At 44.2% G+C, this 24,971-nt stretch overlaps 3 protein-coding genes across 3 annotated transcripts; all 3 read left to right on the top strand.

The window, feature by feature from the left end:
• Positions 1-919: 919 nt before the first annotated feature.
• Positions 920-4,170, top strand: LOC147339950 (melanoma-associated antigen B4-like). The gene has a single exon (XM_086386859.1). The coding sequence runs from the start codon at positions 2,521-2,523 to the stop codon at positions 3,550-3,552; it is 1,032 nt and encodes a 343-aa protein (XP_086242985.1). The 5' UTR covers positions 920-2,520; the 3' UTR covers positions 3,553-4,170.
• Positions 4,171-7,794: 3,624 nt separating this feature from the next.
• LOC147339951 (melanoma-associated antigen B5-like) lies at positions 7,795-8,637 on the top strand. The gene has a single exon (XM_086386868.1). It carries the CDS (start codon positions 7,795-7,797, stop codon positions 8,311-8,313), a length of 519 nt encoding a protein of 172 aa, XP_086242994.1. The 3' UTR covers positions 8,314-8,637.
• A 9,227-nt stretch (positions 8,638-17,864) lies between these two features.
• LOC147339952 (melanoma-associated antigen B4-like) lies at positions 17,865-18,383 on the top strand. The gene has a single exon (XM_086388859.1). The coding sequence runs from the start codon at positions 17,865-17,867 to the stop codon at positions 18,381-18,383; it is 519 nt and encodes a 172-aa protein (XP_086244985.1).
• Positions 18,384-24,971: the final 6,588 nt, after the last annotated feature.

Raw genomic sequence — 24,971 nt, forward strand, 5'->3', positions numbered from 1 at the left:
TATTGTAAGACTGTCGATGTTGCTTAACTCCTTTACAGATCTACTCCAGTCAGACCAGCTGAGACCACAATCAAACATGGGCTGCTGTTTCCTGTACCCAGCATAAACCATGGAAAACTTATACAAGGAATAAAGACAACTATTAACGGAAGCAAAAGCACAAAACTAAATAATCCCCCAGGCAAAATAAGTCTCTAATGAACTTGACCCTATGAGTGTCAAGGTGAGGGAGTCCTCAGAGACTGACAAGTGTGTGCAGGTTACAAGGGAAGAAGACAACATGATCAGCAGGAAAAGGCTTTAAAGTTCAGCCCTTGATTCTTCTACTGTGCCCTGGGGCCATGAATGGCTATAGCCTCACTGAAGGAATCTGAGGTAGCATCTCAGAGCTCCCATGCCAAGACCATGGGGAACAAAATTTTGAATTGGATGTGGCAGCATTGCCCAGACGTCATGAAATAACCAGCACAAACTTTGTTAGTGGATGACAACCGGCCCTTTTAAGTGATCACCTTAATAGACTATCATGCAGGGACTAAAAGAGAAAACTTAGTACCCCAAAAATTGTACCAAAGGACAGAAATTCACCTCAGAAATTTCAAGCAATGCCCCTGCAGTCGACTAAGAGCCCATGTGAGAACCGTCAGGCTAAGGAGCCCTTTCACTTACTCTGCTGGGATGGTATGGGGCATGGCTGGGGACAGGGGTGGATTCATACCAGAAAGGGAAGGATTTCCAGGCCCTTCCAGCAGTCAATATGAAGATCCTGAGTGAGATGTGAGGGGTTCCACACAACAGAAGGCAGTCTCCCATCCTTTCCTCTCAGCTCATCTTACCTGCAGCAGCCATTTCCTGGAAGCCTCAGGCAGAAGGGTCCAGAGGAGATGTACGTGCACTTCTCAGCAGGAGTCTCAGGACTTGATGACGAGGGACTGGATGTCTTCGATGGGAGGCCTTGGCCTCAGGTCAGCAGATGGGACACAGTCCACCACCTACAGGGGTCAAGGGAAGACACGGAGTTTGGACGGAGCATCACTCAGCCCAGAAGACGGGGCCCAAAAGTGCCCTCCCTGTCATTCTCAGGAGCTCCAGGAAGCCTGTAGGGCCAGGCCAGAAACAATTCCTGCCAGGGTGCTGACGGAAGCTAGAGCCTGGGAGGGAGGCCCATAGACTCTGCTTGGTACAGGGAAGGTCCCAGGATCCGCGACGATTCAAGGAAAAGTGCACATGCCAATCCTCCGGGAAGCTCCCCCAGAACCCCGCCCACCCTGGCCCCGCCTCTGCTGTCGGCCTGGAACACAGAACCACATGACAGGAAGTGACGACCACGCACACACGCTGGGGCTGCGACGCCATCTTTGAGAGCTGCTGCCATTTTGAGAACTGCCGTGCAGGGTGCCCAGACGGACGACTCCCAGGTCTCATCAGGTGTCCAAGTGTGAGGTGACGTGAGTTACAAGTGTGGGACACACGTCCGGCACGACCAAGCCTTTCCCTCTGAAAAGAGGGGGCCGGACAACCCCTGGCCACCCTGCCCCTGCTCTCTGCTGGAAGATTCGGGCCTGCATCTTAAGCCCCAAGTCCATCCACTTCACCCAGTTAGTCTCCGAGAGGAAGGCTTCAGTCCAGTGCTGGTGGACTCCAGTTCTGCTCAGTAGACGTAAAGCCCCGAGCCCTGTAGCTATGGGAGGGACTCTCGGGGGGGACTGAGGGTCTCCACACCCCAGAACGGCGACCACGTGAAACCCCCACTCCCCGCTACTTGGCCTCGGAGCATCTGGGTGGTATCCGGGCAGCTCTAAGGTCTGCGGGTCACCCTCCCTGAGATCTTGGATGTGGGAAACTGAGGTCGGAAGGGATCTGGGTCCAAGGGGTTGGTAGCTGGTCAGTACAGGGAGGATGTCAGGGCTTGGGAGGAGCCAGTGTAGGGACCATCCTTCCAGACACTCGGGCGAATCAGGACCCTCCCCTGTGGTCAGTGCTTCCTCCCAGCCAAACACGGGGAAGGGAGGCTGCTCTCTGAGTGGGGAGGTTAGAGCTTGCTTACAGAAGGGCAGGTCTCGGGATCCTTAGGTGGGAGGCTGAGCACTCCCTCCTTTCCTTCTCCAGAATCACAGGGAAGGTGGCAGCATCAGCTTCAGAGCAGAAGAGGGATCGGGGCGGGTGCTAGGGGTCATTCCCCATTTTTCATCCTAACTCTGAATGTGAACTGAAAAGACACGCCTCCCCTGCCAGCCCCCACAGGCCACCCTCTAACGCCTAGGCAGGGCTGTCTGGCTGCACCCCAGGGCTCACTCTCACTTCCTCCTCAGGGGTCTCAGGGGACAGGCTGACTAGGCAAACAGGAGACTTGTGGGTCCTAGAGCAGTGGACTCAAGGCCTCCTATGAAGCAGACTTGGTTTAAACCGGGGACAACTCTCCCTGGTGAAGGTGCTCACATTTCTTCGTCCTTTTCCAGGTGCTCTCGTTGTCTAACTTCCTAACTACAGTCCTGCCTGCGGTCCCTGACCTGTGTCATCATGCCTCGGAAGCACAAAAACAAGAATCATGACCACGGGAAACGCTACCAGGTCCAAGGGGACACTCAGGAGGCCCAGGCCAGTGCTGCTGCAGCCCCAGGAGAGGAGTGCCTGTCTTCCCCCTCTTTTGTCCCTCAGGTTTCTTCCCAGAGCTCCGTTGCTGCTGGAAATCACCAGGAGCTTCAGGGAGCCATGGCCCCTAGCTCTACTGTTGCAGAGGCTTCCTGTGCAGGCTCTGAAGAAGGTGCCCAGGGCCCCAAGGAGGAAAGCGCAGATGCTGCCCAGGCAGCCCTGGTCACTCGGAGCATTCGCAAAGATACTCTGATCAAGAAAGCCAGCGTGGTGATGGATTTCCTGCTGGAGAGGTACATCATGAAGGAGCCCATCACACAGGACGCCATGCTGGAGGTCATTGGCAGTAAGTTCAAGCAGCACTTCCCTGAGATCTTGAGCAGAGCTTCTGAGCGCGTGGAGCTGTTGTTTGGCCTGGAGCTGAAGGAAGTCGACTGCAGCAGGAACATCTACACCCTCGTCAACAAGTTCAGTCTCGGGGTTGAGGAAGGTTCAAGTGATGAGGAGGAGCTGCCCAAGTCTGGTCTCCTCATGGCGCTCCTGGGCATCATCTTTATGAAGGGTAACCGTGCCACTGAGGAGGAGATCTGGGAATTTCTCAATGTGTTGGGGATCCATGCTGGGAAGAAGCACTCCATCTTTGGGGAGCCCAGAAAGCTCATCACCAAAGATCTGGTGCAGAAGGGGTACCTCAACTACCGCCAGGTGCCCAATAGTGATCCTCCGGGCTATGAGTTCCTGTGGGGTCCGAGAGCTTATGCTGAGACCACTAAGATGAAGGTGTTGGAAGTTCTGGCCAAGATCCAGGAAACGGTCCCGAGTTCCTTCCCAGACCTCTATGATGAGGCTCTGAGAGATCAGGTGGAGAGAGCAGCGCTGGGAGGCACGGCCAGGGCTCCAGCAATGGCTGAAGCCAGTGCCTCTACCAGGGCCAAGTCCTACAGCTCCTCCCACATCTAGGGAGGGGTCAGGGCACTTTGTTCCCTTTGTGTTGGAAGAGAACAGTCTATCTCTTAAATAGTACAGGGGTAGTAGGGGTGGGGGGAACAAAACCCATATGCTTTTCTCAGTTTTAAGTAGTAAGGGAGTTTAGGTGCACTTTTAACAAAATAACGCATGTTTTCCTTTTATCCATATGAATAATATCTAGTCAAAAACAGATGATTTCGGTAGGTAGGTAGAGGCGTTTGGTATTTTTAAATATTACCACTCTTCACAAGGTTTATCTTGCTTCAGAATCTAGGTTTATTAATGTCATGGAGTCATGTTTACTGTTGTTAGATTTTTGACTAAGAGTTCATTATTTGTGAACAAGTTGAAAAGACTTCAATATTTTCCTTATGGTACAGAATGAGGTAACAGAGCATTGGAATAGAATTTTACTTGGAAATATGTAAGAATCCTAGAGATAAATATTTGGGATCACAAAGCTTTCAGAGTAAACGCTGGTTTATTCTTCGTTTGTCTTCTTATCTGTCCTCTTTCCTTGTAAAAGCTAATAACATGGACTTAGATTTGCTTAGCTTATTCAAACTGTATGACACTTAAATCATAATAAAATAGAGACTTTGCTCGTTATTTCCGTTTTCTCCCAAATTAATTGACCATCTTCTGTTTAGAAGGCTTTCTTATAGTACAGGGTTGATAAGAAAATGAAGCCCAAGCCACTGCCCATGGAATTTTGAGTCTAGCAGCAGGGACGATATAAGGAAGGTGGTGAGCTAACTCTAAGGAATAAACAAATAAATTTAAATGGGGGAGGTGTGGAAGAGGAGGTTCCAGATGAGAGCAAGCAAGTCGAAGTTACATGATTAAGGTGGCACTGGGTCTTGGGGAAAGTCTAGTTCCTCGGTGGGAGGTCATTTTCAGTCCAGATGCATGATGGGCTAGATGAAGCTGTGGGAGTGATGCCAGACACTCATATGATGGTTCTCAGAGGTGAGGCTGTAAACCTGGAATATATCTAAACCATATATTCACCGTTATTTGGGGATATCCGAAAACCATAGGGAATGGAAGGGGCCCTGTGCACTTGAGCCAGGGCAAGTGAACACTCACACTACGTGTTTTCATCAAAAGCTGTCTAAAGAATTTCTGAGAAATAAGGGTGATTCCCATTGAAGTGAGATGCCAAGACATCACTGGACTGTCTCTCTTTTTCTGGGATGGGAGCACCAGAATTTGCTCTGTTAAACGGGCAGTTTAATTAGGTTATGTTTACTGTAATTTGGCAAACTTTAAGGGAGGGCTCAATTTTTACTGTCAGTGGGATTAAATTAAGGGTGGTTTGGACAGGCAAAATCACCTGAGAGGGAAGTTGCTGGTCCTTGAGACAAATGAACTTGTCCTTGCATCCATGTGGAGAAGATAACCCCAAACGCCTATTAAAACAGGTGCTCAAATAGGGAAATACTGCTTAGTTTTACTTGCTTGGGAGCAGTAGTGCTGATGTCGATTTGCCTATTGTTTGGAATTGCATATTCTCTAGCCTGGAAATAAAATTATGTGATGGAAGTTTGTTATCATTCGGGGTCAAAATACCTTTGTAATAACTGCCATTCATTCAAAGTACCAAAGCTTGTCTCATACTGTGCCAGGTGATTTACATACATCACACATGTCTCTGGTCCTACACTATAGACTCTCAAACACCATTTGCAGATAAAGAAGCTGGAATAAAGAAGCTCAAATTCAAAGCTCATAAATGATAGAAGCTGGACTGGACCCCGGCACTGAATTCCTCCAGAGCCCATACTGTGCCACTCCTCCAGGATGAGGCCAACCTTGGGTCACTTCCTCTTTCTGAACATTAGTCCAAATGTTATTTCACACGTTCAATAGCAGAATTTCATACCCCAAACACGGCTTTGGAATAAAAAGCCCCAGAAATAAGTAACAAAAAATGAAAATAAAAGTGAAGTATGTATAAGGAATGAGACAGCAACAGTGACAATTTATCTACAAAGGAAATGTCAGTAAACGGCAGTAGATCAGGGATGCAGAAAATCATTTAATTCAGCCCCTTCCTTTCAGAGAGTAAATCTGTTAAGAGTGAAGGTTCTACAAGAGGCTGTGTCTGGTCAGTGAAGAGAAGGAAGAGATCAGCGTGTTTTCTCTGATAGCACACCACCTATGCTGGGGCCCCTCCCGGACTGTAGCTTCCCTATCACTCCTGGGACTCAGCCCATTCTCTGTGAGATTTGTTGCAGGCAGACTAAGACTTTTCAAAGATGTGGCATTTCCCAAGAAGGCTTTCATAGAAGAGAAAGGAGTCAAGATAAAGACAGATGAATGAGGAACTGAAGTCACAGAGAGACTGGCCTGTGTCTGCTCTCAGAAGGCCAAGACAGGGCTGACAGGCTGCGCATTCCCTCACTTCTTTTCAGGGCTTGCAAGGACATGGTCTTTGGTCTACATGGGTCACCTTAGGTTGAAAGAAAGAGGAAATCCAGAGTCCCCCAGGAGTCAAGGTGAGGTACCTGAGTGAGGGCATACCCCTACACTGAACACAGAGGGCCCCAAGAAGCCTGAATCCTAATGTGGTCCCTGAAGGCACAGGTAGGAGTAGCCTCATGTGGCATTCCCAGACGTTGCCTCTCTGGCACCACAGGGAGTGAGGACCTTAGTCTGAGAGAGCTCCCTTATGTAAACAGAGAAAGGAGCCCCACACTCTGCCAGGAGTCAAGCTTTGGACTTAGGAAACCCCCTGACCTCAGAACTCTGAGGAAACTGCACAGAACCCTGGCCTTCCTGGCATCCCTGGGATACCTGCTCATTGTTGACATGACATGCCCATTTCCTTCTATGAAGTCACAAGTGGGGTTGGGACATGGTCCAAGGGGTAAAGCCTAGGGCCAGCAGTGGGATTATTTCCAGGTTTTCCAGAAAGCAACGGAATACCCTAAAGACAAAGGGAAGCACACACCCCATAACCATATGATTCATCTCATCCTCTGTGCCTCAGAAGACCAAGGACGGGTATGGACAGGTGAGGAAAACCTTACTTTTTCCTTGGGGTCTCACGGAGATGCTTGCCCTACTATAAGGAAGTATAGTAGTAGATGGGGTGGACCTAAGTGGAAGGAAGGGTAGAATTTCAGGCCACAACAGAGGTCAAAGCAATGACTGAGGGATCATATACCAATAAAAAGAACTGATAATGACTCCAGCCATGTTCCTTGTAGCCCTTGAAGAACCAGGGCAGAGCTATCAAGCTGAAGTTCCACCAACATTTATTTATATCAGGTGTGTAGGAAGTGAAACCCTTAGTATGAAGGTGCAGATACTATTCCAAGAAGGGGGTGGGGACACCAGGCCTTAGGGGAATGAAAAAAAGCACTCTTAATTCATGTTGAGGACTCCAGAGGCCAGGACAGAAAACTTCCCAATGAGAACTCAGTACTGGGTGATAACTACTGACTGGGGTGATAAGCTGAGGACCTCTTCACTTCTCAGAAATCCCAGGAAGCTTTGTGATGCCAACTAGAGGACAGCAGAGGGAATGGGTCCTATGACTGGCCACTAGTTGGGTGGTGGTCTTGAATGTGGAATAACAGATGCTTCTGTGTAGGAGACTACCAGCCCCTTCTGTCACCCCAGCGTGCCTGAGGCAGGGGTAGCAGGATGAAGCCTAAAGATCACTCTAATTTCCTTCAATATGTTTCCCAAAGGACAGCTGATTAGGAGAATAGGAAGCCTGGGGGTTTTCAGAACAGTGCCCTCAAGAAAACCACAAATGAAGCCTTCCTGATAACCAAAGTGGTATTTCACTGCTGCGGCTGCACACTCAAGCTTCGTCTTCCTGTGGGCCCTTATCACCTGCCCTTCTACTCACACTTCTCATCATTGTCCCCCAGCACAGGCATCATACCTTGGGGTCAGAACCATAAGCTCTGCATCCGTGAGAAACGCCACCAGGCCCAATATGAGCCCCAGAGTCACAGGGGAGTTCAGCCCGCTGCAGTAATGGAAGAGCTTCCCTCTACCTCTTCTCTTTTAGAAGATAATTCACAGAGCTCCTCAGCTACTGGGTCAAATAGCACTTCCCAGGGGTCTTCGGAAGCCCCATCTACTACCAGCACTTTTTCAACTACTTCTGACACAACATCTGAGGAAGAAGATATCAGTCAAGATGAGGAAGATTCACGTTCCTCCAATGTCTCATCTTCTACTGAGAACACCTACAGTGATACTCTGAATAGCATGACAAGTTTGTTGGAAGAGTTCCTTCTGCATAAATATAAAATGAAGCAGCCCATCATGAAGGAAAACATGCTGAAGATTATCCACCCAAGATACCATAACCGATTTGCCGAGATTCTGAAGAGAGCTGCTGAACACAGCAAGGCTGTCTATGCAGTTGACTTGAAGGAAGTTGATTCAACCATCCACTCCTATGACCTTGTCAGCAAACTGTACTTGCCCAACAATGGGAGAGTGTGGGATGGTAGGGGCTTACTTAAGACCAGTCTCTTGATGACAGTTCTGGGTGTGATCTTCGTGAAGGGCAACTGTGCCGCTGAGGAAGACATCTGGAAATTCTTGAATATGATGCGAGTATATGCTGGGAGAAAACACTTCATCTACGGAGAGCCCAGGAAGCTTATCACCAAAGACTTTCTGACGAGGAAGTACCTGGAGTACCGCCAGGTTGCCAACGGTGATCCTCCACGTTATGAGTTCCTGTGGGCCCACAAGCCCATGCTGAAACCAGCAAAATGAAAGTCTTGGAATTTTTGGCAAGTCAATGAAACGGTCCCCAGTGCCTTCTCATCACAATATGAAGAAGTTTTGTGAGATGAGTAGAGAGAGCTCGAGCCACAGTTCCAGCCAGGCCTGGCACCACTGTCACTTCCAGGCATGTCCCACGGCCACATCCAGCAGCTCCTCCCACCCCTACTGAAGACCAAGACTTTTAAAAAATCATCCAGATAAGAAAATTTGACATCAAAATAGGGACTTTTGCCGAAATGGGATGCAATCCCACGGTAATACTGCTGGGACAATGGAATGAAAAAATAAAATGAAAAAAATTTCAAAACATGATCAACCTTGATTGTTCTCCATCTTTTCTGTCTTCTGTTTTGTAAAATTAAATAATTTATACCTTGATATGCTTCTTGAAAAATGCAGGAGGTATCAAACCTTAACAAGTTAGACCTCTTACTGTCTTCATTTATTTTTTGAGCATCTGCTCTTTGAAAGGCTCTATGCTAGTTCTGGTGAGGCTAAGATCAAGACCTCCCCTATGCCCATACAACTTTAGAAACAAGGAGCTGCAATCACATAATTAAGATCTTGAGATAGCCTTTAGGAATGACAGGAAAGTAAAAAGACTATCCAGGAAGAAATCTCTACCTTGGCTAACGTACTGATTTGTTAGTCTTTCCACAACAAAACCCCACAGAATGCGTGGCTGAAACAGCGGAATTTTATTTTCTCAGAGTTCTAGAGGCTGCAAGTCCAAGAGGAGGTCTGGTTTACCCTGAGGCCTCTCCCCTTGGCTGCCAGGTGGCCACCCTCTTCACTTGGCATTCCTTTTGAATGAATATATCCCTGGTGCCTCCTTTTGTGTCTCAATTTCTTCTTATAGTCACACTGGGTTATGGCCCATCCTAATGACTTCATTTTAACATAACCATCGCTTTAAAGACCTTATTTCTAACTACAGTTGCATTCTTAAGTACTCTGAGTTATGCTTTCAATATGCATTTGTGGAGGGGACACAATTTGGCCCCTAACAGACAGAAATCTACAGTGCCTCTGCTCTTATCTCAATGCAGGAGATTCCAGTGCACAGACTGGTATTCTATGCCCATCGTCTCCAGGGAGTTTCTGAGATGTAAGGGTGAACTCCCTTGAGGTGTTTAGGGAAGAAGGACATTCCTGCCTTTATCCCTTTTGAATTCTTCTGGTTAGACTACTAGTAAACTTGACACAAGACAGGGTAACAGGAGAAAAAGAGTCAAATTTTAATTCATGTGCACAAGAAGTGTCATAGAAATGGGACCTAAAAAGTGGGCAAAGCAGGCAGCTTTTTTATTTTGTAGACAAGAAAACAATTTGTGAGGAATCGACAGGACAAATCAACTTAGGTTTTAGGTACTCAACTAGTAAGGAATCTAAACAGAATCTGTACCCAGGGTACTAAATGAAAGACTTAACAAGGTTTGTGTATACACACTTCTCTGCTTGAACTGCCTACTTCTGGTTAGAAGGGTTTCCCTCTGCCTCCAGATGCAGGCAGTACATCCTTCATATGAGATGCATTTCCTGCTCTCAGGGAGGCAGATATTGGGGGGTGGTGGAATGTCCCTCCTCTGTTGGCTGTTTGTTAAGTAACTTGAATTCAAAATAATCAGTACGCCACTGTGGTATATTTGGGGGCAGAGTGCCCTAAGCCTTGACAGGTCCCTCCTCTGAAACTTGCCTGCAAGTCTCACATGGTAAAAGCTGACCTGGTCACTGTGGAGAGAGAGAATGGATTAGTGGAGTCCTCCATTTCATGGCAGCAATTGCGTCATTCTGAGAACAGGTCAGTTCATTTGAAGAGTGGTATCTCATTTCAATAGGTGGTGATGCAGGTGGGCTCACAAAGCTAGGTCTAGGGTGCAATCGGTGTCAGGTAGTTATTAATAAGAAGCATTTCAATGGAAACAAAAAAAACGTGGATGTTAATGATTGGAGCTGGTTATAAACCAGTTTCTGAGCCCAGGGCGTAGTCAGTCAAGAAGTTTTCTAAGTGTCAGGATCAAAGCAACTACTGCAGTTTGAAATGTCTCTATCACAGTTAGCAATATCTCTGGGTGATCAGGTTAACATTCTGAGTGGCTCGTACAGCAACAGGCATGAAGTCTATTTGAACATAAGGTGTTGTGACAATTTCTCTGATCTTTGCTTCAAGTCTTGTAGCTTCACGTTGCAGGACTTCAGGAAAAAATGGCAATGTTAGTTCTCAGTGATTCAAGTCAAAAGAATCGGAGAGTGAGTGGATCAAGATGGCAGAGGTGTATCGCTTGGAGCTCACCATCTTCCCACAGACACATCAAAAGGATGGGAGAATTGGGAATTTTAGTAATAAAGTTGCAGCTAAATATGGGTGGACACTAGAAAAATTCAGGATCCAACCCAGTTTGCAGGTAAATAATAAAACTTCAAGGAAACGTAATAGCACTAGAACTAGAACCTAATACCCACACAAGTGTAGTACACTTTCTATTGAACCATTTTTTTTCCTATCATCTCCCTCATTTCTACTGAAGACAGGAAAGCTAAGACCTAATTTTTTGCAAAGGAAGTCTAAATTCAATAAACTTGGCCTGATTATTTATCTAAGTACAGTAAGAATAACAATTTGCAAATAGGCGCTTTTAATTCAGCTTTGCTGGAACGAAATTTTCATAGCCTCTTGAGGCTAAGAAGCCACAGCAAAGACTTGTTGTCAAACCTAGAGATCTGGATGAATTCCTCTCTTCCTGAAGTCCCCAAAACATCCTAAAGTTCCTGTGCCTGCCAGAAGTGATCTTCCTTACTCACCTGGTAAGGCTGATGGGAATTCTGTCAGCAAGGTCCCAGGCTGTTTTTCCAACGGGTTTTTATGGATCCCTATGATTAACCTTAGTTTCCTCAAGTTATCTGGTCATATCCAAGTCTACCTGTGTCTGTCAAACATGACATTCCAGTCAAAGTCTCGGTAGTGTAATCACTGTTTCCACTTGTGTCCCGCTATAAGAATAGATTCTCACTGAACTTTTGAAAAATAACTATTTTCCTAAGAAAATAAGAACACTGAGAGTTTCTGATTTCTGGAGTGATACAGTAGGGAGAGAAAAATTAATGTTTCAATTCCAATGACAAATCTACCATTTATCAAATTGCTGTGTTAAAAAATTTCCTAATATCTAGAAAATGGAAGATTTTTAAAAGACAGTACTCTTTCAAAAAAATCAGAAAAATTATGATCATATTTGTAATTCATTAAGCCCCATGTTCCTAATTCTTATATTGCCAAGGTCCAGTTTTTGTATTGTTTCTGTCAATCCTCCCTGGTTTGTGGCTCATAGGGACAATGATAATTTCAAGAAGCCTGCAAGGTTTTGGTTAAAGCTCGTATAATTTGCCCAGGGAAATGTATGCCTGGATCACACTTGATAAACCAAACAGAGAACACATTTTCTCACACTTTCTTTGCCACCGTAAGGGAATCAGCCTTGCAGCAAGGAAAGGCTTCAACTCATCCAGAAATATAGAAATGACAAGAATATTTTGATGACTCAACTGTTCTGTTCAGTCTCTCGGTCATGTCTGACTCTTTGCAACCCCATGGACTTCAGCATGCCAGGCTTCCCTGTGCATCACCTATTCCCAGAGTTTGCTCAAACTCCTGTCCTTTGAGTAGGTGATGCCAACCATTTCATCCTCTGTTGTCCCCTGCTCTTCCTGCCTTCCATCTTTCCCAGCATCAGTGTCTTTTCCAATGAGTCAGTTCTTCACATCAGATTGCCAAAATACTGGAGCTTCAGCCTCAGCATTAGTCCTTCCAATGAATATTCAGGTGTGATATGCTTTAGAATTGACTGGTTAGATCTCCTTGCAGTCCAACAGACTCTCACGAATCTTGCCCAGGAGGAAAAAGATGGCAAGAGGAGTTGGTGGATATGGAATACATGTCTCTCCACAGACACATCAGGAATACACTTTCAGACACAGAAGTGCATGCAGAATATCAGCTGAGAGTGGACAGGAGTACATGACCAGCAGAAAGGAATGTATAGACCCACGCATAAGTCAAGGTCAAGCCCTGAGCCTTTACAGTGGGTCCACTGGCTCCAAGATTCTAGATTACCAGAGAACTAACCCTAGGATATCAAATACTGAGAACTGACAAAAAGGAAACCACAGGAAAACAAGACCCGGCATCACCAAACTACTGATAGCACCCTGTGCAGGACGCCTCATCTAAACCACAAAGAACACAAAAATACAAACCCGATTATCAGCAGACAGAATGACCACCTTACTCAGCCTTGCCCATCAGAGGAAAAAGCAAACAAACAAACAAACAAAAACTCAGGACAAATCTCACCCTATAAGAAGCTTACACAAACCACTGGACCAACTTTAGAGGGCAGAAACAAAAAAGAAGAAAGAACCTTGAAGCCTGGGAAAAAGAGACCTCAAACACAATAACTATAATAATAATAATAATAATAATGATGGAAAAGGCAGAGAAATACTACAGAAATGAAGGAACAAACCAGAAACACAGAAGTCCAAATCAATGAAGAGGAAACAGGCAAACTACTGGAAATGAATTCATTGCTAAAGGGAAGGCAGTGATACTGATACTTTGGAAACTGTCTGGCAAATTCTTTTAAGCTAAATATAGTCTTATCATATGATCTAACAAATGAACGTTAAGGTATTTACCCAAAAGAGCCAAAACCTTAAGCCCATCCAAAAACCTTCAACCAAATTTTAGTAGCAGAATAAGACATAGCTGCCAAAAACCGAAATCACCAAAGATGACCTTCAGTACACGAGTGGGTGAACAAACTATGGTAAGCTACATGGAATGGTATTCAGTCCTGGAAGAAAACATTTCAAACCATAACAAGTTATAGAGAAAATTCAATGTATATTGATTAGCAGAAGGAGCCAGTACAAAAAGCCTACATACTGTATGATTCCATCAGTGTTACAGTCTGGAAAATGCAAATCTTTAGAAAGAGTAAAACGTTGAGTAGTTGTAAGAGGTTCCAAGTGAGGTTTTGAAGGATGAAAAGATGGAGCATGGGAGATCCATAGGGCATTCACACTCCTCTGCACGACACCGTGTTGGCTGAGTTGATCCTATCATGCATCTGTCAAACACTAAAGAACTGCAAAACACAAAAAGTAAAATGTATTGTAAACAATGGACAATAGTTAATAATAACATATTGACATTAGTTGATCAACTGTAAAAAACGAACTTGTATCCATTGAACCAATACAAGATGTTAATAATAGAAGATACCAAGTGGAGGAAGAGAGTGGCTGTATGGGACCTCTCTATTCTATCTGCTGAATTTTCTCCAATCCTAAATCTGTTCTTTTAAAAAAGAAATGCAGAGGGGCAACAAACTCATAAACACATGTAAAGAGGAGCTACATCACTCATCATGAGAGAAATGCACATCAAAATTACAATGAGGTGGCACTTCATACAGGTCAGAATGGCCATCATCAAAAACTGTACAAGCAGTAAATGCTGGGGAGAGTTTAGAGAAAAGGTGGGAATGGAAATTGATATAGCCACTATGGAGAACACTGGAGAGATTCCTTTAAAACTAGAATTAAAACTACCATATGACCCAGCAATAGAAATACTGGGCATATACACTGAGAAAAGAATAATTGAAAAGACACCTGTATCCAGTGTTCATTGCACCACTGCTTACAACAGACAGGACGTGGAAGCAAAGCAGACTTCAACTGACCGATGACTGGATAACGAAGTTGTGGTAGCCACATAGAATGGAATATTAGCCATAAAAAGGAATTCATTTAAGTCACTTGTAGTGAGGTTGATGCACCTAGAGCCTGTTTACAGAGCGAAGTAAGTTAGAAACAGAAAAGTAATGTACATTAACGCATATACATGGAAAGTAGGAATGGTACTCACGAACCTATTTGAAGGGCAGGAATAGTGACACAGATGTGGAGAATGAACCTGTGGACACAGCAATGGAAGGCGTGTGTAGGACGAATTGAGAGCGTGCCACTTACAAATATCGAGTCCTATGTGTACAAAAGATAGCTGGTGGGAAATTGCTATATAGTACATGGAGCTCAGCCTAGTGCTGTGTGACAGCCTAGAGGGGTGAGATGAGGGGGTGGGAGGAAGTCTCATCAGGCAGGAGGAATATGTATACGTACCGCTGATTCATCCTGTTGTATAGCAGAAACAACACAACATTATAAAGCAAGGATCTGTCGATAAAAACAACTTTTTATAAGTCTACTAATTTAAAAACTAGAAAAAATTATGGATAAGAACACATAGCCAGTACAGAGTTACATGCACCAATGCAAAATGAATAAAAGTCAGCAATAATGAAAAACAAAATATCACAGGAAGAATTTGATCCTCGAATTAAAATTTTTAGGAAACAGGCTAAGAAAACATTGCCACATATAACTAACTTCAGAAATCTGGCATAAAATGATCAACACAGCAAAATCAAGAGACTGGTCTGGAAGAATCGACAATACTCAAACCATGTAATAGAAAACACACCATAAACAAAAGCAAGAATATGAAAAATGCAGTTACAAAGAAACCTTAGAAAAATGTATGCAGGCTACATGAAGGCAACAAGAAGAATTTCCTGAGCGCCTTAGGAAAAAGAAGTCTCAAACAGAGTAGTATGTTATGTGTATTCCTGAGGACATATTGTAAGACTGTAAATTTTCCTTAAATTCTTTACAGATTGAGTACCACATCCAGAGTAGCTGAGACCACAGTCATGCATGGGCGGCTGTTTCCTGTACCCAGAACTAACCATGGAAAACTTATACAAGGAATAAAGACAACTACTAACAAAAGCAGGAACACAAAACTAAATAATCCCTGAGGAACAAAAAGTCTTCATTGAACTAGACCCTGTGAGTGCCCAGGTCAGGGAGTACTCTGAGGCTGACACAGGTGTGCAGGCCCCAAAGGAAACAGACAACAGGATCAGCTGGAAAAGGCTTTAAACTGGAGCGGTTGATTCTTCCACTGGGCCTTGGGACCATGAACCTCTACTGGTTCACTGAAGGAACCTGAGGCAGCATCTCAGAGCCCCATGCCAGGATCATGGGGCACCAAAGTTTGGGATGGACATGGCAGTATGGTCCAGAGGTCATGCAATAACCAGCAGAAACTTTGTTAGTGGATGACAACTGGCCATTGTAAATGATCAGCTTAAGAGACTGTCACACATGAACTAAAAGAGAAAAGACTGTATCACAGTAATTGTACAAAAGGACAGACATTCATCTCAGGACTTTCGAGCAATGCCCCTGCAGTCGACTAGGAGTGCACAGTGAGAACCGTCAGGCTAAGGAGCCCCTTCACTTTGTGTGCTGGGATTGTGTGGGGCATGGTTGGGGACAGGGGTGGTTTTATACCAGAAAGGGAAGGGTTTCCAGGCTCTGCCTGCAGTCAATATGAAGATCCTGAGTGAGATGTGAGGGGTTCCACACCACAGAAGGCATTAACCCATTCTTCCCTCTCGCTTATCTTACCTGCAGAAGCCATTTCCAGGAAGCCTTAGGCAGAAGTGTCCAGATGAGATGCCGGTGCACTTCTCACCAGGCATCTGTGGATTTGACATCTTCCAGGGGAGAAGGCAATGGAACCCCACTCCAGGACTCTTGCCTGGAAAATCCCATGGATGGAGGAGCCTGGTAGGCTGCAATCCATGGGGTCGCTACGAGTCGGATAGGACTGAGCGACTTCACTTTCACTTTCATGCACTGGAGAAGGAAATGGTAACCCACTCCAGTGTTCTTGCCTGGAGAATCCCAGGGACAGGGGAGCCTGGTGGCCCGCCGTCTATGGGGTCACACAGAGTCGGACACGACTGAAGTGAGTTAGCAGCAGCAGGAGGTGAGGTCTTGCCCTCAGGTCAGCAGATGGGACGTAATGCAGCATTATGGTCGGAGGAAGACAGGGTTAGAGGACAGAGAGGATCACTCAGCACACAAGAAGGAGCCCCAGAGTGTCCTCACTGTCTATCTCAGCAGCTCCAGGAAGGCTGTCAGGCTCGGGCTCCCATATTCTTCCTGCTTGGTTTACTGAGAGAAGTGAAAGGTAAGGAGTGAGGCCATTTGACTGAGATCAGCAGGGTCATCCCAGGACCCACTATGAATCAAAAAAGGGACCACATCCCCCCTCTTGCCTGAAACTCCCCCAGAACCCCGCCCACCCAGGCCCCACCCCTGCTATCCTCCTGGAGCCCAGATGTGCATGATAGGAAGTGACAGCCCCCTATCCATGCTGGGGTGCCATGCCTTCTTTTAGAGGGCTGCTATCTTTGAGAGCTGCTCATCCAGAGGGATGAGTCCTTTGTCTCATCAGGGGTCCAATTTGGAGGTGATATGAGTAACAAGTGCACTGGATAGTTACAAAGATATGTCCTGGCACTCCCAATACCTTTTCCATCTGAAAAGAGAGGACTTCACAGCCCCCCGGCAACCCAGCATTTGCTCTATGCCCGGAGGCTTGGACCAGGCTCTTAGGTCCAATGTCCATCGGCTACGCACGTGCGTTCTCGGGACATAACCTGGGTCCAGTGGTGGTGGATCTGGGTGCGGGGTTGCTGGACCCTGGCTCTGTTCAGTAGAGCGAAGACCGGGATTCTGTGGAGTGAAGGAGGGACCCACGGAGGGACTGAGTGTTTCCATACCCCAGATTGGCAGCCACGCCTAACCCCGTACCCAGCATGACTTGGCCACAAAGCAACCGGTCAGCATCTGGGCAGTTCTAAAGGCTGAGGGGCTCCCTGACTGCGATCACTGACACGGGACACTCGGGGAAGAGGGGACCTCGTTCCAAAGGGCTGGCAGCAGGTCAACAGAGGGAGGATGTCAGGGCTCGGGAGGAGTCAGGGTAATGACCATCCTCTGCATCACATGGCCAACTCAGGACCCTCCCCTGTGGCCAGCACTTCCTCCAAGCCTAGCACGGGGAAGGGGGGCTGCAGTCTGAGAGGGGCAGTTAGAGCTTAGTTTTGAAGGGGCAGCCTGCAGGCAGCAGAACAGCAGGTCGCGTGACCCCTGGGTCGGGGGCTGAGCACTCCCTCCTCTCCTCCTCCCGGGTGACAGGGAAAGTGTCAGTGTCAACTTCAGAGCACGAGAGGGAACAGGGTGGGGGGAGGGTTTGAAAATGGGGATCTTGCCCCAGTTTTCATCCTGACTCTGAATGTGAACTGAGAGAAACTGCCTCCCCTACCAGCTCCGACTGGCCCCCCTGCAACACCCAGGCAGGGGTGTCTGGCTGGGTCCCAGGGCTCACTCTCACTTCTGGTTCAGCAGTCTCAGGGGACAGGCTCACCAGGAAAACAGGAGCCCTGTAGGTTCCAGAGCCCTGGTCTCCAGGACCCTGCAGAAGGCCCCTTGGTTCAAGCCGGGGAGGACTCTCCCCACTGAAGGTGCTCACAATATCTCCTTATCCCTCCTCCAGGTGCCATCCTTACCTGCTTTCCTGCCAGCATTCTCACCTGCTGTTCCTGATCTGTGTCATTATGCCTCGGAGGCACAACAGTAAGTACCTTGCCCACGGGAATTGCCACCAGGTCCAGGGGGACACTCAGGAGGCCCACATCAGTGCTGCTGCAGCCCCAGGAAAAGAGTGCCCTTCCTTCCCCTCGTCTGTCCCTCAGGGTTCTCCCCCAAGCTCCCCTGCTGCTGGCGATCGCCAGGAGCTTCAGGGAGCCACGGCTGCTAGCTCTGCTGGTGCAGGATCTTCCTGTGCAGGATCTGATGAAGGAGCCCAGGACCCAGAGGAGGAAAATGCAGGTGGCTCCCAGGCAGCCCCTGCCACTCAGAGCACTCACAAAGATCCACTGGCCAGGAAGGCTAGCATGCTGGTGGAGTTCCTGCTGGACAAGTACACCAAGAAGGAGACCATCACTCAGAATGCCCTGCTGAAGGTCATGAGCAGGAAGTACAGGCAGCCCTTGCCCGAGATGCTCAGGAGAGCCTCTGAGCACGTGGAGCTGGCGTTTGGCCTGGAGCTGAAGGAAGATCATCTCACATGCTAGCAAAGTGATCCTCAACAATCTCCAAGCCAGGCTTCAACAATACAAGAACCATGAACTTTCAGACGTTCAAGCTGGATTTAGAAAAGGCAGAGGAACCAGACATCAAATTCCCAACATCTATTGGATCATCAAAAAAACATCTACTTCTGCTTTATTGACTACACCAAAGCCTTTGACTGTGTGGATCACAACAAACTGTGGGAAATTCTTAAAGAGGTGGGAATACCAGACGACCTTACATGCCTCCTGAGAAATCAGTATGCAGGTGAAGAAGTAACAGTTAGAACTGGACATGGAACAACAAACTTGTTCCAAATCGGGAAAGCAGTATGTCAAGGCTGTATATTGCCACCCTGCTTATTTAACTTATATGCAAACTACATCATGTGAAATGCCAGCCTTGATGAAGCACAAGCTGGAATCAAGACTGCCGGGAGAAATATCAATAACCTCAAATACGCAGATGATACTACCCTTATGGCAGAATATGAAGAAGAACTGAAGAGCCCCTTTATGACAGTGAAAGAGGAGAATGAAAAAGTTTTCTTGAAACTCAACATTCAGAAAACTAAGATCATGGCATCTGGTCCCATCACTTCATGGCAAATAGATGGGGAACCTATGGAAACAGTAAGAGACTTTATATTTTTGGGCTCCAAAATCACTAGACATGGTGACTGCAGCCATGAAATTAAAAGACACTTGCTCCTTGGAAGAAAAGCTATGACCAAGCTAGACAGCATATTAAAATGCAGAGACATTACTTTCCCTTCAGTGGTCCGTCTAGTCAAAGCTATGGTTTTCCCAGTAGTCATGTATGGATGTGTGAGTTGGACTATAAAGAAAGCTGAGCACCAAAGAATTGATGCTTTTGAACTGTGGTGCTGGAGAAGACTCTTGAGAGTCCCTTGAACTGCAAGTACATAAAACCAGTCCATCCTTTAGGAAATCAGTCCTGAATATTCATTGGAAGGACTGATGCTGAAGCTAAAACTCCAATACTTTGGCCACCTGATGTGAAGAATTGACTCATTGGAAAAGACCCTGATGCTGGGAAAGATTGAAGGCAGGAGGAGAAGGGGATGACAGAGGATGAGATGGTTGGATGGCATCACTGACTTGATGGACATGAGTTTGAGCAAGATCCAGGAGTTGGTAAAGGACACGGAAGCCTGGCATGCTGCAGTCCAAGGGGTCACAAAGAGTTGGACACAATTGAGTGACTGAACTGAAAGCCTTTGACTGTGGGGATCACAACAAACTGTGGAAAATTCTAAAAGAGACAGGAATACTAGAGCACCATACCTGCTGCCAAATTAACATGTATGAAGTTTAAGAAGTAACAAAACAGCACATGGAACAGTGGTCTGGTTAAAAAGTGGGAAAGGTGGATATCAAGGCTGTATATTGTCGCCCTGCTTATTCAACTTCTATGCAGATTATATCATGCAAAATGTTGGCCTAATAAATCACAAGCTGGAATCAACATTGTTGTAAGAAATATGAACAACCTCAGATATGTAGATGATACCTCTCTAAAGGAAGAAATCAAAGAGGAGCTAAAGAGCATTTTGATGAGTTTGAAAGAAGAGAGTGAAAATGCCTGCTTCACAGTCAACATCCAAAAAACTAAGATCATGGCATCTGTTCTTATCATCTCATGTAAAGTAGATGTGGAAAAGTGGAAACAGTGGCAGACTTTATTTTCTTGGGCCCCAGTATCTTTGTGGATACTGACTTCAGGCATGAAACTAAAAGATGCTGGCTCCTTCAAAGGAAAGCTATGTGAAACTTAGACAGCATATTTAAAACAGAAATATCAATTTCTCAAAAAAAGTACCTATAGTCTAACCTATGACTTTTCCAAGTAGTCATGTACAAATGTAAGAGCTGGGCCATAAGGAAGACTGAGTGCCCAAGAATTAATGCTTTCAAACTCTAATACAGGAGAAGACTTTTGTAAGTCCCTTGGACAGCAAGGAGATCAAACCAGTCAATGTTAAAGGAAATCACCCTGAATATTCAATGGAAGGACTCATGCTGAAGCTGAGCCCCAATAATCTGTCCACCTGATGCTCTGAAAGATTGAGCGCTGGAGAACAGGGCGACAGAGAATGGGATGGTTGGATGGCTTCACCAACTGAATGGATGTGAGTCTGAGCAAACTTTAAGAGAGAGTGAAGGACAGGGAAATCTGGCATGCTGTAGTCCATGGGATCGCTAAGAGTCAGACACGAGTTAGTGACTGAAGAAAAGCAACAGAGAAATTGAAATGTCAGGCACCTACAGTAACGGCAAACAGTGAACACAGTGTGAACACACACACCCATACAAACACACAAACACAGCATACCTGTTATTGAGATAAACATAAACTCTCATGCTAAAAGCCCAGTTAAATCAGTTCATATTATCCAATAACTTATGTTCAGCCTTCAACCAAAAATTGTAAACTATGTTAAAAAGCAGGAATGTCTAGTCTGATGAAACAATGAAAGAAATTAATCACACTCAGATATAGGATACCATTTTCAATATAAGATTAGGATTTTAGAATAGCCATAATTCACATAGCTTATACCATCCCTCGTTGCTCAGCAGTAAAAAATCCACCTGCCAATGCAGGAGACGCAGGTTTGATCCCTGGGTGGGGAAGATACCCTGGAAAAGGTAATGGCAACTCACTCCTGTATTCTTGGCTGGGAAATCCCATGGAGAGAAGAACCTGGTGGGCTATAGTGCTTGCAGTCACAGAAGTGTCAACCAAATAATAATTTTAAAGAACAGTAATCAAGGATTGTGGAAGAATTACAAGGAACAAGGAATGTATACAACTAGAGAAGCCTGGTGGGCCACAGTGCATGGCATCACAAAAGCCTCAGAAAAGACTTAGCAACTAAAAAACAATGCAGAATGGGAATAATATAAGAAGCAATAGAGAAAGAAGCAGAATATATAAATTAATAATGACTGAGAATTTTCCCAAATTAGTGAGAGCCAGTAAACCACAGATTTAGAAAACTCAGAGAACATGAAGCAGGACAAACAGAAAAAATAAAGTAAAATCTACACCTAAGCATATCATACCCAAACTGCAGAAAACCATGAAAAAGAGAATTCTTGAGAAATAGTAGAGAAAAAAAAAAAAAAAAGAACTAGAGAGGAAAAAGAGTAACAATTACCTAAGGTTTTTCTTCAGAAAGGGCTTCCCTGGTAGCATAGTTGCTACAGAAACTGCCTGCCATGCAGGAGACCTGGGTTTAATCCCTAGGTAAGGAAGATCCCTTGGAGAAGGAAATGGCAAACCACTCCAGTATTCTTGCTTGGAATATCCCATGGACAGAGGAGCCTGGCAGGCTACAGTCCATGGGTCACAAGAGTCAGACATGACTTAGCTACTAAACCACCACGACCATTTCTTCAGAAACCATGCTATCATGAAAAGACTAGAGTTAACTTTTTATTTATTTATTTTTTAAGTGTTTTTTTTTAAATTTTATTTTATTTTTAAACTCTACAATATTGTATTAGTTTTGCCAAATATCGAAATGAATCCGCCACAGGTATACCTGTGATCCCCATCCTGAACCCTCCTCCCTCCCCATACCCTCCCTCTGGGTCGTCCCAGTGCACCAGCCCCAAGCATCCAGTATCGTGCATCGAACCTGGAATGGTGACTCGTTTCATACATGATATTATACATGTTTCAACGCCATTCTCCCAAATCTCCCCACCCCCTCACTCTCCCACAGAGTCCATAAGACTGATCTATACATCAGTGTCTCTTTTGCTGTCTCGTACAGGGTTATTGTTACCATCTTTCTAAATTTCATAAATGTGTGTTAGCAAGCCAGAAAGAAAAACACCAATACAGTCTAGAGTTAACTTTTTAAATCATTGAAAGAGAGAGAAAAAAAAGAAACACTAAAATCAACCTAGAATTCTGTAACCAGGGGAAAAAATCCTTCAATGGTAATGAGAAACAGATCCTTAAATGGACAAACAAAAACTGATGGAAAGTTGTCACCAGTAGATCTACTCTGCAAGAATTGCTGAAACAAATTCTTCTGGGAAAAGGAAAATGATACAGGTCACAAACTTTGCCTACACAAGGAATGTAGCAGAGTTAGAGAAAAAATAAATGAAGATCTCATAAAGCTTTTTATTATGTTCAGTTGAGCAAAAACATAGCTGTTTTTCCAAAATAATAATATAACTACAATATATCCAGTGATTATATATTCTGAATAAAAGGAATAAATGGCAGAAATGATACAAAGGACAGAAGAGGAAGAACTAGGAATATCTGCTACGAGATACACGGACCAACCTTCAAGCAGGATCGTGTTACTCTAAGAGGATTTGAATAAGTTGCAATTGTATGATGCAAACTCTACAGAAACCATTAAAAATGTTAAGAAGTATAACTGATATGCCAAAGAGAACAGAAAACAAAATACAGTTAAATCTCGATTCAAAACTAGAGAATGCAGAAAAAGAATATTAAAAAAGGAACAAAATATAAGTTCAATAAATAGAAAACAGTTACAAATACTGTTAATCCAATACTATGCATAATCACTTTTCATGCTAATAGTCTAAATAGACCAATTAAAAGGAAGATATTGATGAAAAGAATTAAAACAACAAAAATATACCTAACCTTATGCTGTGTATAAGAAATCCACTGTACATTTGAAGATAAAATAGATTAAAAATAATGTGATGGAGAAAACTATACCATGCTAATATGAGTGGGAAAAAAAGGTGGACTACCTAAATTTACTTCAAACAAAGCAGTATTTAGAACAAGAAAGCCAGGAGTAAAGATAGGCATTATGTAATGATTAAGTGGTCAATTCTCACAGAAATCGTAACAACCCTTAATGTGTTTGGACCAAAAAAACTGTTAAAATACACACGGCAAATATAGATGATGCAGAAATACTCTTACACCTAGAGATGTCAACACATGTCTTTTAGGATTTGTCAGACCCAGTAGGCAGAAAATCAGTAAGGTGTAGTTGAACTAGATCTAAATGACATTTATAGAATACTTAACAACAGCAGAAAACACACTGTTTTCAAATTCACATGGAACATACAGCAAGACAGATCACATTCTATGCCATAAAACTCACATTGCTGCTGCTACTGCTAAGTCGCTTCAGTCGTGTCCGACTCTGTGCGACCCCATAGACGGCAGCCCACCAGGCTTCCCTGTCCCTGGGATTCTCCTGGCAAGAACACTGGAGTGGGTTGCCATTTCCTTCTCCAATATATGAAAGTGAAACGTGAAAGTGAAGTCGCTCAGTCCTGTCAAACTCCTAGCGACCGCATGGACTGCAGCCTACCAGGCTCCTCTGTCCATGGGATTTTCCAGACAAGAGTACTGGAGTGGGGTGCCATTGCCTTCTCTGAAACTCACATTATCAAACTTAAAAGAATAGAAATAATATAAAGACTGCTCTCACACTGGGATCAAAATAAACTAGAAATTGACAACAAAATGATAGCAGTAACACTGAGAGTATTTGGAGATTAAAAAAATATACTTCTAAATAACATGTGGGCCAAAGAGAAAATCTAATAATAAGTCTTGAAATATTTTCAACTAACTGAAAACAAAATTACAATTTATCAGAAGTTGTGGGATATAGCAAAATCTGTAAAGAGCTATATACAGCATTGAATGCCTATATTAGAAAAACCTAAAATTAATAATTTACCATTCCATCTTAGTAAACTTGTGAAAGGAAAAAGAGGAAAAAGAAATGAAGCAGAAATTAATGACACTGGAAAAAAGAAGACAATAGAGAAAAACAACAAAACCAGAAGCTGTAACTCTAAAGAAAAAAAAAATGATAAAAGTCTCAGCACCATAATCAAGAAAAAAAAGAGAAAACACAAATTATATTATGAATAGTAGAAATGAAAGAAGAGTCATGATGACTGATATGATGGACATTAAAAGGATAATAAATGAATATCATAAACAACTTTGTACCTTCAAATATAAAAGTTAAATTAAGAAATTGCTTGAGGATATAACTAACCAAAATTTTGAAAGGAAAAATACATAGTTTGAATAGGTCTGCCTCTATTAAAGAAATTTAATCTATAAGTAATAAGCTTCCAATAAAGACAGCAACAAGCCCAGATGATTCCACTGATGAAATATAACAAAAATTTAAAGAAGAGATGATAACAGTTCTCTACAATCTATTTCAGAGAATAGAAGCAAAGGGAACACCTCTTCATTCCTTCCATGAGGCCAGCTTTACATTTTAATTTCAAAACCAGAAAAATAAATTAATAGAAAAAAATTTCACACAAAGATTGTATTCAGAGAATGAAAAGCTAAGTCACAAACTGGGAAGAAAGAATTGTAGGACACATATCTGAAAATAAATATGTAGCAAAAACATACAAAGAACACTTACAACTCAACAATAAGAAAACAAGGAAGTCAATGTAAAAATGCTTAAAAGTGCTGAATAGACCTCTCACTGAAGAATATAAAAAGATGGTAAAGAGTATATGAAAAGATGATCTACATCGTATGTCTTCAGGGAATTTCAGATCAAA

This window comes from Bos grunniens, chromosome X (genome assembly GCF_055505025.1).
Source record: "Bos grunniens cultivar Pamir isolate PY7600 chromosome X, Bosgru_T2T1.0, whole genome shotgun sequence".
NCBI classification, from domain to species: Eukaryota; Metazoa; Chordata; class Mammalia; order Artiodactyla; family Bovidae; genus Bos; species Bos grunniens.

Excerpts from the sequence above, each read along its gene's own strand:
- LOC147339951 (XM_086386868.1), top strand. The coding sequence starts at position 7,795 with ATGACAAGTTTGTTGGAAGAGTTCCTTCTGCATAAATATAAAATGAAG.
- LOC147339952 (XM_086388859.1), top strand. The coding sequence starts at position 17,865 with ATGCCTCGGAGGCACAACAGTAAGTACCTTGCCCACGGGAATTGCCAC.
- LOC147339950 (XM_086386859.1), top strand. The coding sequence starts at position 2,521 with ATGCCTCGGAAGCACAAAAACAAGAATCATGACCACGGGAAACGCTAC.